We start from the raw sequence: 13,394 nt of genomic DNA, 5'->3' as shown, positions 1-13,394 counted from the left end.
CATGTTTTTATCACCACATACTAGGATAATTCAAAGCTGATAGTATAACAACCTGTTAAGTATTCTTGGGCTTGAAGAATCGCAGAGAAGCCGGCTAGGGCTGCAGCAGGTTGGAGGGGGAGCGGTTAGCCTTTTTTATTTCCACGGTAAAAGGTTGCCCCCCAACCTTTACTACTCACCCCCCATACCCACGCAGTGTCTTTCACTGCCAGAGGCATCGATTTCGCTGGGCCGGGCATCCAAACCCCAGCATAAGACTCCAAGGCCAGAAAAAGTCCGCCCAAGGCAGGGGCAGCTCGGACCGCCGCGGGCGGAGCGGGACCCGACTTGCTTGCGGCTTAGCGCATGCCACGGATGCGGGCCCGGGGCATGCAAGATCTCTAACAGGCCCAGGATGACGGGCCCGCTGACCCAAGCTGGGACCCTGGGATCTGGGGGAGATGAGATTCTTCCCGAGGTGCAGGCAGCGGGCTGGGAGCGGGGGTGGGGTGAGCAGTAGAGGGGGTGGCGGAGCCTCCGGAGGTGCCTGGAGAGGGAGCGAGGCCCAAGTCGAGGACTGGCCGGGAAGGGCGAGGGCGGTCCGTGGTCCTCCTAATTTATGGCCCCCTCTCCATCCACCAAACGAAAACCGGCAATTGCCGGCTCGGTCCGGGCGGGCGAGGCGCCCGCTGCAGCGGCTGCCGGGCCAGGGCGGGGGCCTGTGGGCTCCTGGCCCCTCGGCGCCTGTCCTCCCGCCTCCCCCGACAGCTTGCAGCCGAGCCGGGCCCGCCGTCCCTGGGGAGCCGCCCGTCCTCGCCCCCAGCTCGGCCGGGGCGAGGCCGCTTCCAATCTGCCAGGAGGCTCAGAGGGAGAGCGCGGGGAGCCGGGCAAGGGGCCACCGCCGGCCTGGCTCGAGGGAGAAGAAAGTTTCTGCTCCGTCCAGCTGCACCGGCCTTCCCCGGCCGGGTCTCGGGTGTAGGGCGATTGGGGCGCTTCGCTATTCCGCAGCGATCTTAGATGCTCTGTCTGAAGCGGGGCTACGGTATTTTCTTGGGGCCCGAGGGTAGAGGGGCCAGGAGGGTGCCTGCCCGCTTGGAAAGACCTGAGCTCCGGGCGCAGGGCGGGTGAAGGGCGCCTCTGGTAGGCCCGAGGGTTGGTTTTCCTCCGCCCTTTGACCGCAGAGCTGGTCGCCCACCCCTGGGGTAGCCTCTAGAGGATCCAGGCCCCAGGCGCGCTTCAGATCTGCCCGCAGCCCTGGGCCCCGAGCGGGAGGCCGAACCCTGAAAGGAGCAGAGCTGGAGTACCACCGTGGCGGAGTTGGGGAGGGTGGAGGGGGCGAGTTATTCACAGCCAAAAGACCGTGTTTCCAGCGCTGCTTTGAAAACAAATCCTCGGGCGCGCTTTCGCTGCTCGCGAAATATGAAGTCGTTAGCAGACGTCTACACTCGCACTCAGAAGCTAGCGCAGGTTCCTCTTTAGAGGCACAAAAACACCCGACCCCCGAGACACGCTCCGCCGCAGGAGAGACTGTCGGCTGGGTTGGGGTCCTTTGCGCGGCCCCTCTCGGGCCACACGGGTTTCTTGGGGTCCCTCTAACGTCCCAGACTCGACCTGCCCAGCTTTCCAGCCTCGCCCCACAGTGAAGCCGTGGTTCTGTCTCCTTCCAGGCGCAGACTCCAAGCTTTCCCCACCCCTGCCAGGCCCACCGGATCCAAAGAGGTCAGAGAGGGGGGCTACAGATTTTCCTTCCCGAAAAACATGTAGACCCCAAAGGAAATGCCCGAAAACGATGCAACAAATTAAAATCTCTTCTCCACACATACAATTCTTTTTCTGCTGGGTTTAGTCCCTTTTTCTTGCTAGAGGAAGGAAAAAAAAAAAAAAAAAACCCGGCAGGGCAGGGAGGTAAGGAGGGGGTAGAAAAGGTATCATTGACAGCCCGATGGAAGAATAATTTGAATAACTGTGGGAACGTGTAGGGGAAAAACTTAAAAACCTTACGTCCTAACCCAATGGCAGCGGCAGCCGAGCTTTGGACCCCTCCCTGCCCGCCTGTACCCCCCTCGGCTAATCACCCTCATTAGGAGCCTCATCACTGGCCTAATGAAAGCAAACCGTGTGGAAATCGCCGGTAAACAGTTGGGTCTGTGCTGTAATTAATTCAGTGTCTCTTTTAATCAAACTGAAAGGAATCGGGCAGTGGCTTGCGGAGCCGTGACATCACCCCCAAAATCGGCCAGAGCCAATCAGCGTCATCACTCCGGGGACACGTGGGCGAGTCCCCTTAAAAACACACACACACACACACACAAAACACAACGGAAAAAAAAAAAAGAAACGAAAAAAAAAAACCCAGCCCCAAAGTAAAAGTGACACAAGTTCATTTTTTAAAGGAAAGGGGGGGAGGCGAAGGCGCGCGCGGAGGACAGGCGGAGAGCTGCAACCGAGGAGCTGGGAGGCGCTGTCCACGGTGCTGACGGGGCCCCCGGAGCGGTGGGAGCGTGGAGAGAAGACCTCCCCGGCCAGGTGGAGCGTCATGCGCCGAGGGCCGCCGCCGCCGCTATCCGCGGTGCTGACGCCGCCAGGTGCGCTCCGATCCCCTGGCTGGTAGCGCGGCTCGGGCCCACTGCTATCCGCGGTGCTGACCCCGCTGCCCTCGGCCACCGCTCGCCTGGAAGAAGCGTACAGTTTGGATTTTTTTTTTTAAGCCCTTCTTTATTTAGATTCCAGCGTCTTCGCATCTCTTCTGTGCCAAAGGGGAGCTCAGACCGTCCATCTCCCCCTTGGCTCTCCCCAACTTGGCGCACCCTCCCTCCCGTTTCTCCCTGACACTCCCACCACCCCCCCTCGGCTCGGCTGCTCGGTGCGATGCTGCAGAAGACGCGCTGAGCCCTTTTGGATCTAATGCGCAGAGGAGGTTGGCCCAGAGCTCCTGGGCTCCCCCAAGGCTGAACTCCATCCAAGGTGCCCGCAGGCTCCCTGCCCGCCTTCCCCATGCCAGCCCGCAGCTAGGGGCAGGGGCAGCGGCGGCTGGGGTTGGGGGTGGGTGGGGAGCTTTTGGGGAGGACAGGTCGCAGCTTGGCTATGGAAGGCTCCAATGGCTTTGGGATCGACTCCATTCTCTCCCACCGAGCGGGCAGCCCCGCCCTTCCCAAGGGGGACCCCTTGCTCGGGGACTGCCGCTCTCCCCTGGAGCTGAGTCCTCGCTCAGAGAGCAGCAGCGACTGCTCTTCACCAGCCTCGCCAGGAAGGGACTGTCTGGAGACGGGAGCCCAGCGGCCTGGCGGGGCTTCGGGACCAGGTTTGGACTCCCACCTGCAGCCTGGGCAGCTCTCGGCCCCAGCCCAGTCTCGCACCGTGACCTCCTCCTTTCTGATCAGGGACATCCTTGCCGACTGCAAACCGCTTGCGGCCTGTGCACCCTACTCTAGCAGCGGGCAGCCAGCCGCTCCTGACCCTGGGGGCCGTCTTGCGGCCAAGGCTGGGGAGGACTTTAGAGACAAGCTGGACAAAAGTGGCAGCAACGCCTCATCGGACTCTGAGTATAAAGGTAAGAAAGTGGGAGATGAAAACCTAGGGGAGGGGGGCTCCATTTCTGAACATGGCATTAAAACTGGGGTGCACACACGCAGGGACACGCACATGCTCACCCGGAGCGCCCCCGAGCCCAGGCAGAGCCGCTGGTCTCATCTGAAGCTTTCAGTCAGTCAGCCCCGTGGTTATGCTTTTGAGCAACAAAGAGTCCAGCGGAGAGAGCGAGGAGAGGAATTCTATGTGACCCTGGAGAGATTCCCGAAAACATACAAAGCAAACTTTCCAAACTTCGGCTGGGACTAACCAACCCTCCGGTGGGAGAAGCAAGTTCCTCTCAGGCCAGTGGCTCTCTGGGAAAAGACCTTGCAGAAGCAACGGAAGACCCAATGGGTTCTGCTCGAATGCTTTTTTATAAGGGGGAAAACCTAGCAGGAAATTTCAGCTGGAGCGCTGAGAACAGTCAATTTTCCACCCTTTAATTTGAATATCCAGATGGGGAGGGGAATTCAGCTTCCTCTCCTGTTGGCCCCCGGTGTGATCCGGGTCCAGGGAATCCTGCAAAAGAAATGCTCAGTTCAAAGTAGAAACAGCAGTCGGGCAGGCGGCTGGCTGGCTGGGATCGAGTTCAGAGGTCTCCGTGCTCACCCAACTGTTCTCACTGGATTTCATTTGAAGTGCACTGAACAATCAACTTTGGGCTGTGTGTGTGGGACCCAGAGATCCCCTAGCACCCAGCCTATACTGGGGTTGCAGGACCCTTTACTTGCTTTTTCTCCCAGTGAATCTTTCCATAGTTTCCTTTCCATCCTCCTTAACCAGAGTGCTGAGATCAGCACTAAGAGGGAAGAGGGAAGGAGGAAGGAAAGAAGAAAGAAAGGAAAAAAAGAAGAAAGAAAGGGAAAAAAGAAGGAAGGAGAGAAAGAATTCCTTAATTTTGTTTCTCGTCCTGGCCACTGCCTTGACTTTAGGTCTTTGGTGAGGCCAGAGGCACAAAGTTTTTTCTCAGGGAGAAGTCAGGAGGCAGGAAGGGAAGGAGTTTCAGAGCACTGTGTCCCCATCCAGTAGAAAAAGAAGGGCTGGCAGGGGCTGTTCAGAGCTCTTTCAGCCTTATAATTAATTCCCGGTATGCTTTCCATGAGATAAAGCTTCCCTATAAAGCCAACTTCTATATTGTCTTGGGGGCCCTACATCTCCTGACCCATATTTGCACTAAGTCATCACAAAAATTTAGGAAGGCTCATTTAACACTTTCCTCCCAACCAAGAATTCATTGTGGACACGCCCTGACCTCAAACCAAAACCCATATGGGGCCCCACTCCACATCTCATTCCCTCCTCCACTGCCCCAAGCAACCGGTGGAGACTCCGAGGTCTCCCTGGGTCAGCCGTGCTAGATGGGCAGGTTGGGCTGGAGCTAGAAGAAGGGGGTCCAGATGCCTGTGGCCCAGGGACCCCTGCTCCTCCCCCCAGGTCTGTTTAGAGAGACAAGAAAAACTTGCCTGGGAGAAAAACAGGTGTGTGGTGGGGAAGTGAGGGGGAGCAAGGGAGGCAAGGTAAATATATATGTGTAACACCATATTTTATTATTTATAATTCTCAACAACACCCAGATTTATAGTTAGAGTAAGCCGCAAGACCCTCCTGCACCGCGTGTTGCTGGTGAAAGAGTTTGGCTTGTGTCTCTTTATTTGTTTATTTTTTTGCCCATAGGTGGGATTTTGAGTCAAGGTTTCGGTTAAGATAATTGGAATATCAATTTTCTTCTCTTGTCCCTGATGATATCTGATCGGGGTTGTGATGAGGGCCGGCTGTCCACATATCACTTAAACAGGGTTGGAGCTGAAGATAGAGGAAGGTCTCCCCAACATTTGCATCAACAAAGTCCCGGGTGAAGAAGAAGAAATAACCGCCTCCGGAGCATTTCTCAAAGGCGGACCCGAAGCAGGAGACCTTACTGAGAGACAGAGAGACAGACAGACACACGGGGTTGGCAGCTAAGCGACTCCCCTATCCACCTACCATGCAAAGAGTCCCTCCTCCAAGGAGGGCACGCAGGGAAGGTCAGTCCTATCCCAAGTTTTGGCATCAAAGGTTCCTCAGCATAGCATTTAAAGAAGCGGAACCGGGCTTTGAAGTCAGGCGTTCTGCAGCACACGGCCTGGCTTGCAAGAGCCGATATCCATGGAGAAATGAACGGGCACTGTGCTCCCAGCCAGGAGGGTTGGGGCGGGGGGTGTGGGGGGGGGGGGTGGGCCTGGAACTCTCAGGCGTTGAGATTGACTGAGCCTGCTTCGGAGGTTGAGGCTGGGCACCCGCGAGTGTGTATCTGAAGGCTCCAACCTGCGCCTGAGAGAGGAATTAGAGAAAAAGCCCCAGGAGCCAACCCGTTCTTCTGGACACCCTAAACTCAACCTCCACCCCACCCCCCAACCTTGGAGCTCAGTCCTGAGAAATGGGGGGTTTTTACAAATAGGCCAGACAATGAGGTCAAAAAGTAAGGTTTCCACAATATCAAGTTAGAGGTTTGGATAATCGTTTCCTCAAACTTGTTCCAACTTTACCTGCCTGGCCTAGACAGAAAAGATCCCCCATCCTAACAGATCCCCATCTCCTGAGGCAGCCTTGCCCAAACGTGGCCTGAGTCCAGGCGGGCAGGGAGAAGCCGGCGAGCTGGTCTGGAGGAGGCAGTGGGAAGGCGTGGACCCCCGCTCACCGGCTTCTCACCGGTTTCTCACCGGCTATCGCTCTCCTGGCTCAACCGCTGGGGTGTACCCAGTGACCGGCGCCCTCCCAGTCTCGAACCACTTTCTGGTTGAAAAGTCTTGCTCCCTCGTGGCTCAATTAACCGGATTATTGTTTCCTACAGAGAGAAATCAACTCGCATTCAGCTGAACCCTGTCACTGCAAACGCCATGCTCAGTGAAACTCAGCATAAAGGAAAAATAGAGAAAAAGAGGGAGGGAAGCCCCATGCCCATTTTGGGGAGATGGTCTCTGGTGATATCATCACTTTAGGGGAAGAAGGAGGGAGGTCATTGAGCTTGCTCCAGCAAGTGTGCATTTTTGGTGCAGTCAATTCTAAAGGAAAGTGCTGGGGAAAAAAGAAACCACACTGTCCAGTCCCATCCTTGTGACTCAGGAGCGGGAACCCTGCTGGTGTGTCTCGACCATCGGGGGAAACACAGGGCAGCTACCGTAGGCAAATGACAAGGACACACGGACCTCAGAGATGTGTGCATCTGAGGGGTAAACATGTCACTTATTTTTCCAAACGCTTTGTGCTCCCAGATCGGGCACCTGGCAGTTTGCATTTTGCGCTGTGCACTGTTTTAATTTAAGAAACAGGGGAACCATCCCTGTAGATTCGCACCCAAAGAGGGGCCAGGCGAGACATGGGTGTCCTTCAGGACCACCGTCCACTCCAGGGTGAACAGGTTTTTGTCCCTCGACATGGGTTCTTCTCCCCAGACTCTGGTCCTCAGCTTCCTCTCTTCCTGGCCCAGATGCAGCCAGAGAATCGGGGGCACAGTCCTAAACCCCGGAGCATGCATCGGAGCAGCCCACCAGGCTGGAACTCCTGGGTCCCCTCCCCGCCGATCCCCTCCCCTGGCAGATCCACCCAGTCAGTCCTCTAATCCCTCCAGGGAGTGCCCTGCAGTGTGGGAGCTGGGTCGAGTTCTCTCTAGGCTTTGGGTTACTTCTTGGAGGTGTCGATCCTCCTCGGTCTGAGGGCTGGGAGGTCTCAGCCCTGAGCAGCTTTGCCGCGGCCCCACGGGCTCGAGTGCAGCGGGGCCACCACCACCGGGAGCCACATTTACAAGACCGTAAGGGCGGGCGGGTGGCGAGGCTGGGCCCTGATGCACGGCTGTGTCTCCGCAGTGAAGGAGGAGGGCGACCGGGAGATCTCCAGCTCCAGGGACAGCCCTCCGGTGCGCCTGAAAAAGCCACGCAAGGCGCGCACGGCCTTCACCGACCACCAGCTGGCACAGCTGGAGCGCAGCTTCGAGCGGCAGAAGTACCTGAGCGTGCAGGACCGCATGGAGCTCGCAGCCTCGCTCAACCTCACCGACACGCAGGTCAAGACCTGGTACCAGAACCGCAGGTGAGGCCCCCTCCCTCTCCTCCCCGCCCTTTCACGGACCCGCCTGGGACACGGGTCTGACTGCCCGGAGGACCTCTGAACTTTCCCCATTCTGTGAAACTGGGAAAGTGAGGCCTCGGGCAGAGAGAGAAAGCCTTGCCGGAAGCCCACAGTGAGGGATAGAGGGAGGACTCGATCAGGTGGACAGATAGACATGCGGACCACGGGAGGGCCAAGCCTGCCCACCCAGGCCACGTCCTACCACCTCCCTCCAGCCCTGGGCAGCCGCTGGGGTAGAGGGGGTGGCACTGAGCTTTGCCAGGATTCTTCAGGCCTCCCCAGTCTTTCTAGTCCCTGAAACTCAAGGAGGGAAGGGGCCCAGAACCAGCTCCTTGGGGCCTGGGGGACTGGAAAATTGGTGCTGGGCACTGGCCTCAAACCTGGTGTTTCCTAATCTTCCTTCCCAAGACATTCGCAGGATAAAGAGAAACATAAGCGCATACAAAACACACACACAGCCATTCGCTCAGTCCAGTCACACACTCACGTCGACACAACTCACTAATACAAACACACCCACAGTCACCCGCACACTCTTAGCGGAGGCTGGAATGTTGCTTTCCATAAACAAGCTCAGAACACGCTGCCCCATTAATAATAAATACCGATTACTGCTTCGGGCATTAATAATTAAGGCCCGTTACAGTAATTACACAATTATGATGATGATGAATAATTCAGGCAGGAAAACGGGGGTTGGTGTGGCTGAGTCCGGCTCAGTGGGGCTACCTCACGGGCCAGGTGCACCCAGGAGTCCGGCCGCAGCCCTGGCAACCAGCGTGGCCTCGCTTCCTTGCCTTCCTGCAACCCCAGCCGGCACTCGGATGGGGGCCTCCCGGCTTCGGGACCGGACAGACTGTGGGGCTGGCCCCAAGCCTCAGACCTGCGCGCGGGGTGCGGCGGATGTGGCCGTGCGCTCTTCCCCTGCAGTCGCCGCGGTGTCTGGTCCGCGGGCTTCCGCAGAACCGTGGCCAACTGTGGTCCCGCGGCAAGGCTGGTCTCCTCCGGGCCGGTGGGGCGGCTGGCAGCATCAACCGCTCCCCATTCCGCCGCGAGCAGACCGACCCCGGCACCCCCTGCGGCCCTTTCCGGGGTGATCTTTCGTTCCAAGGCCTCCCCAGGGGGCCGATGCACGGGGGCGCGGGGCGGAGAGCTCCGACATCCCGCCCAAGCGCCCAGGCTGGGATACCCTGCGCGAAGTGTGGCGAGCTTAGACCCCGGGCTTTGGGGATAAAACAGCCTAGCTTAGAACCCGGGGTCTCCTCTTTCTAGGCCGTCCTGAGATCTGACCCACTCCTCAGTTCTCTTATCTGTAAGCGGGGATGACAGTCATGGAAGGTTCGTGGAAGATTAATAGCATAGATGCCTTTAATACGCGATAACGATGCCCAGCAACCCGTGATTTAGTGATCTGAACGAATTAGTGGGCTCCCTCCTGGCCTCTCTGCAGGCGCTCCGGGGCAGGCACTCTGAGGGGCAGGGGTCTCCGAGCGCCCCAGTCCTGATCCCTGCCTTGCGCGTTTATTTCGGTCCCTAGGACTAAGTGGAAGCGACAGACGGCCGTCGGGTTGGAGCTGCTGGCCGAGGCGGGCAATTACTCGGCGCTCCAGCGGATGTTCCCGTCGCCTTATTTCTACCCGCAGAGTCTGGTTTCCAACCTGGATCCCGGCGCCGCGCTCTATCTGTACCGCGGGCCCAGCGCACCGCCGCCCACGCTGCAGAGACCTCTGGTCCCTCGCATCCTTATCCACGGACTCCAGGGCGCCAGCGAGCCGCCGCCGCCGCTGCCCCCGCTGGCCGGCGTCCTCCCGCGCGCCGCGCAGCCTCGGTGAACGCCCGCCCGCCCGCCGGCCCGCCCGCCCGGGAGCACCCGGCCCCCTGCCCCGGGGCTCCGCGCTGGGTCCTCCGCGCTCTGGGAGGGCGCAGGGTTTCACGCCTCTTCCCGGGGCGGGGGCGGCTCCCCGACCTGCCCTCCCTGTCGTCGGGCCCAGGGTCCTCAAAAGGGCCAAATGCCAAGTCTTCTAAGGCCCGGACCCCCGGACTGAGTCCCCCTAACCCCCCCGCGCCGTCCTCTCTCCCGGTCACTCCATCAGGGAGCCACTTCCATCCGGTGTACATACGTCCTATCCCCTCACCCCACCCCCCCCAACCCCGCCACCGGCGCGCCCCCTCCCGGGAGCAGGTGGGGCGACCTCCTTGCAGCGCTCTCCCCCTTCCCGTTCCAGCTGTACACCAAGCCCTCACCCCGCAGCCCTGACACACGGAGGGGAAGGGGAGTGCGGAGCCCCCCGCCGCCCCCACCCCCACCCCCGCGCCAGGGCCGGCAGTAGAGCTGTACATACCGTGTGCAAAGTGTATATGAAGTTATTTATTCGTGACCCATCAGCCCGTGACTGTGTCTGTGAATCAGTGAGCCTGTGGCCTGTGCCCACCCACCGCCCGCAGTGCCAGGCGGGGCAGGCCGAGGCCAAGGGACTTGCCCACCCGCACCCCAACCCCCGCGTCCAGCTTCCGTCTGGGGGACAGTCAGACCCCTCGGGTTCTCTCTCTTTTTTAATGTCGAAAATAAACTTCTTACAAATGACCAGGCGCTTGTCCGCGCGCTCCGTTGGTCGGTCCGCGCTCGGCCCTTCCCCATTCCTCCCAAAGGTTCCTTTCCCGCTTCTGGGACTCAGGCTCTTCACCCTCAGTAAGGAAGCACTGTGACTCATCTCCCTCTCTTCCTGGGAGCTGCGGTTTGGGGCAGGAGTCCCCCTCCCGGGCCTCAGTCTTCCCATCTCTATAGTGAGGCGAGCGCGTGGCTCCCCCACCTGCTCCTGCCTCTCCATCTGGTTCCGCGCTGTTCAGCCGGTCCCGGGGGCCGGGGTGGGGTCAGCGCCCGGGCAGGCTCGGCTGCGGGCCGGGATGCGGTGCCCTGGCTGAGCCAGCTCATCTGGCCGCAACAAGGGCGCCAGCAGCTGGTGACCGGCCGGCCCGGCGCGGGGGCCGACAGATGGGCTCCGAGGCTGCTCCCCCCGTGGGCCTCTCCGCCCTGCGCCTCGGCGGCGTGCATCAGCGGCTGGCGAGGCAGCTCCCGGCCCCTGCCCCGGGTAGGACCTGACGAGCCCTCGCTGGGGAACCCGACTCCCCCATTTTCTCACTGCCCCTTCACCCCATGACCATGTTGGGGACACCACCCAGAGGGAAGCCGAATCCCCGTTGTCCGCTCCGGGGCCCCAGCCTCTGACTTCAGGTCTCAGGACAGGGATTTCAGTCTCCAGCCAGACTCCAGACTTCACGTTCCCGTTCAAAGGGCCAAGGTTACCTCCTGGGGCCCCGCTGCTCACAGGGGAGTTGGGCTCAGGTGGTCCGCTCCCACACACCACCTGCAGCTCAGACTCCCAGGAGGCGCCTGGAGCTGGGAAGTTTGGGGGCCCAGCAAGCCCAGCCCCCCTCCGGGTTTGTGGTGGACTGCTCCAGGAGAGGACTGCCTGGTGGAGGAGGGGTGGGGTTCGGATTCCACTCTTGACTCCCCTCCGCTGGCCTCTGCTACAGCTTCCTCCCGCCTCCCCGCCAGCACCCTCTCGCCTCCCCTTTTCTCTCCTAGGGTGAGGAGGGTATTATTCTAATTTTGCCAAATGCACAGCAGCTAATTAAGTCAAGGAGCCCCTCGGCTTTCGAGTTCTTTTGCATGTGAATGGGGGTTGGTAAATCCTCAGCTCTGGCTGGAGGAGGGGGCAAGGGGGGACTGTCCCCAACTCAGGGTTAATGAAGTGGGAAAGAAGTCTCTCACAGCCTCCTGCAAACAAACCCCCACCCCCACGCAACACACCCTGCCCAAATCCTACATGGATTGACTTAAACCCAGGGGATAAGTGCTTTAAATTAATCTCATTGAATAAGAATGAGACCAAACAAAACTCTTTAAAATCATATTAAAAATCTATCAAAGGACAACTTGCACTGGTGTGCTTTTCATTTTGTGCAAGGGAAGGAGATAGACTGGAGCAACCACCCTTACATTTACACAGCGGCCGTGTAAATCACAGACACAGTCCCAACTATGTAATCGTCCTTGTACCTCCAAGCTGATTTCATATCTTACACTAATGAAGAACAAGGCTCCCCGACAAGTTTATAATTACAGTATTTTAAATTGTCCTGCACTTCCCATCTGTAATAATAACTTTACAACCTCCGCAGTGAGGTGGGCTTCGGTTTTCATCCATTTAGAAGGCTAAATCGGTTTCTCTGTTCCCAACCCCGGGGGCTGGGTGAACTCTCCCTTAAGATAGAAAAAAAAAGAAGGGATGTGTGAGCCCCCCAGCAGGCAAGACAATAGAAGAGGCACTGAGAAAGCAGCGGCTCAGCGCCTCCACTGACCCACCCCCACCCTGCTTAGAAACCTAGACTCCAGGGGAGCAGGGGCAACAGAGCTGAAAAGAAGTCGAGATTCCCCTAGCAGTCTTGTTGCGAGGCTTCCGAGCCTGTTTTAGAAGTCGAGCTGATTTTAAGGGGTGCTCAGCCGCCTCCATGCTGAAAGGCTTTGCTCTGAACTTCTCCTCTGGTGGAGCAGATTAAGAGATAAGGCATCGTGGTCACGCAGGCAATTTAACAAGACCAGTGGAGCGCCCTTTGCAAGGAGGACAACTTCTCCAGTGGAGGGGGGGGGGGAGCCTTAAATTTCTGTCTCCTGGAAGCCACGGCTGGATTCTAATGGCTTCCGCTGACTTTCCACTGAAGGGCTTAAGTGCTAAATACCTAGGGTGCTAGCCATTTGGATATACCTGCCTTACGGGCTCTCATTGACTCTTCTCTCTTCCCTAAATCTCACCTCCCTTCACCACAGTGGGGAAGAAAAAAAAAAAAATCAAAGGAATCCACCAGGCTTTGTCAGAATGTCCTTTGCTCTGAGTCGGTTGGCTCCGCTTCTCTGCAAGTGGAAAATGCCGCTTGCGTTGCATCAGCGCGGCCTTCCTTAATCACTCACCGAGGGCTCTCTGCCCTGTAGTGTGTGAGAATGGGGGCCCCTGTGAAGATGTGCAGCCCACAGGGTTCCAAACATGAAGATGTCTGGAATTTTAAAAAAGAGCATTTTACAAGCCCATGAGGGAAAAAAGCTTTAGGCTGCAACATTCCATGAAATGTCCAGATTCTGACTTCTAAATATGGGGATCAGGTTTATGAGACAGAGAAAGAGGTAAGTTTGGGAAATTAGAAAAAGAGCAAGATTAGAAATACACACAAAATTAGGATATGTATAGTGGAATTAGGCTAAAGCTTTCCCTAATTGATGCCTGAAATATATAATCTGTCAAGAGCCATAATAAGAGAGAAAGAGATTTATTTTAAGGTTATTTAAATTTAGATAATATTAACCCTAAATCTGCTAAATCCATGTTTCTTTATTAACTGGGGGTAATGTATTGATTCTACTTAGAAACAGGCCCGGATAGCATCCATGGCAAGAAACCTTCACTTAAGTCTCAGCACATGAAGAGGAAGTTTAGATCTCAAAATTACAGTCACCTAAATGCTTTGCAGGGCCCTAGCACTTCTGCCCGCTCCCAGGGCAGAGTCCTCCTTTCATGGAATGAGTACTTTGTGTGTGTGTGGGGGGGGGGGGGGGCGCAAAGCAGAGTTTCTCTTTGATCATTCCAGATCACTGGCATTAACCCTCTCTCAGACAGCTGGGTTTTGTTGACAAAGTTTGATCCCCCCTTTTCTCATCCCAATCTTGTGGACCCTCACATATGGAAATA

The 13,394-nt window shown here is 57.6% G+C and overlaps 1 protein-coding gene across 1 annotated transcript; it reads left to right on the top strand.

The window, feature by feature from the left end:
* Nucleotides 1–3,063: 3,063 nt before the first annotated feature.
* On the top strand, nucleotides 3,064–9,485 carry BARHL1 (BarH like homeobox 1). The gene is made up of 3 exons (XM_069586267.1): nucleotides 3,064–3,529; nucleotides 7,392–7,614; nucleotides 9,191–9,485. The coding sequence occupies exons 1-3, from the start codon at nucleotides 3,064–3,066 to the stop codon at nucleotides 9,483–9,485; spliced, it is 984 nt and encodes a 327-aa protein (XP_069442368.1).
* The last annotated feature ends 3,909 nt before the right edge of the window (nucleotides 9,486–13,394 follow it).

The sequence above is a fragment of the Ovis canadensis genome, chromosome 3 (assembly GCF_042477335.2).
Source record: "Ovis canadensis isolate MfBH-ARS-UI-01 breed Bighorn chromosome 3, ARS-UI_OviCan_v2, whole genome shotgun sequence".
NCBI classification, from domain to species: Eukaryota; Metazoa; Chordata; class Mammalia; order Artiodactyla; family Bovidae; genus Ovis; species Ovis canadensis.
The sequence above is the reverse complement of the archived record's forward strand: the minus strand, read 5'-3'. Positions and strand labels throughout refer to the sequence as shown.

Bases quoted from the DNA above. Each gene is read 5' to 3' on its own strand.
- BARHL1 (XM_069586267.1), top strand. From the start codon at position 3,064: ATGGAAGGCTCCAATGGCTTTGGGATCGACTCCATTCTCTCCCACCGA. The intron at 3,530-7,391 runs GTAAGAAAGTGG...GTGTCTCCGCAG, and splicing joins ATCGGACTCTGAGTATAAAG to TGAAGGAGGAGGGCGACCGG. The intron at 7,615-9,190 runs GTGAGGCCCCCT...TTCGGTCCCTAG, and splicing joins ACCTGGTACCAGAACCGCAG to GACTAAGTGGAAGCGACAGA.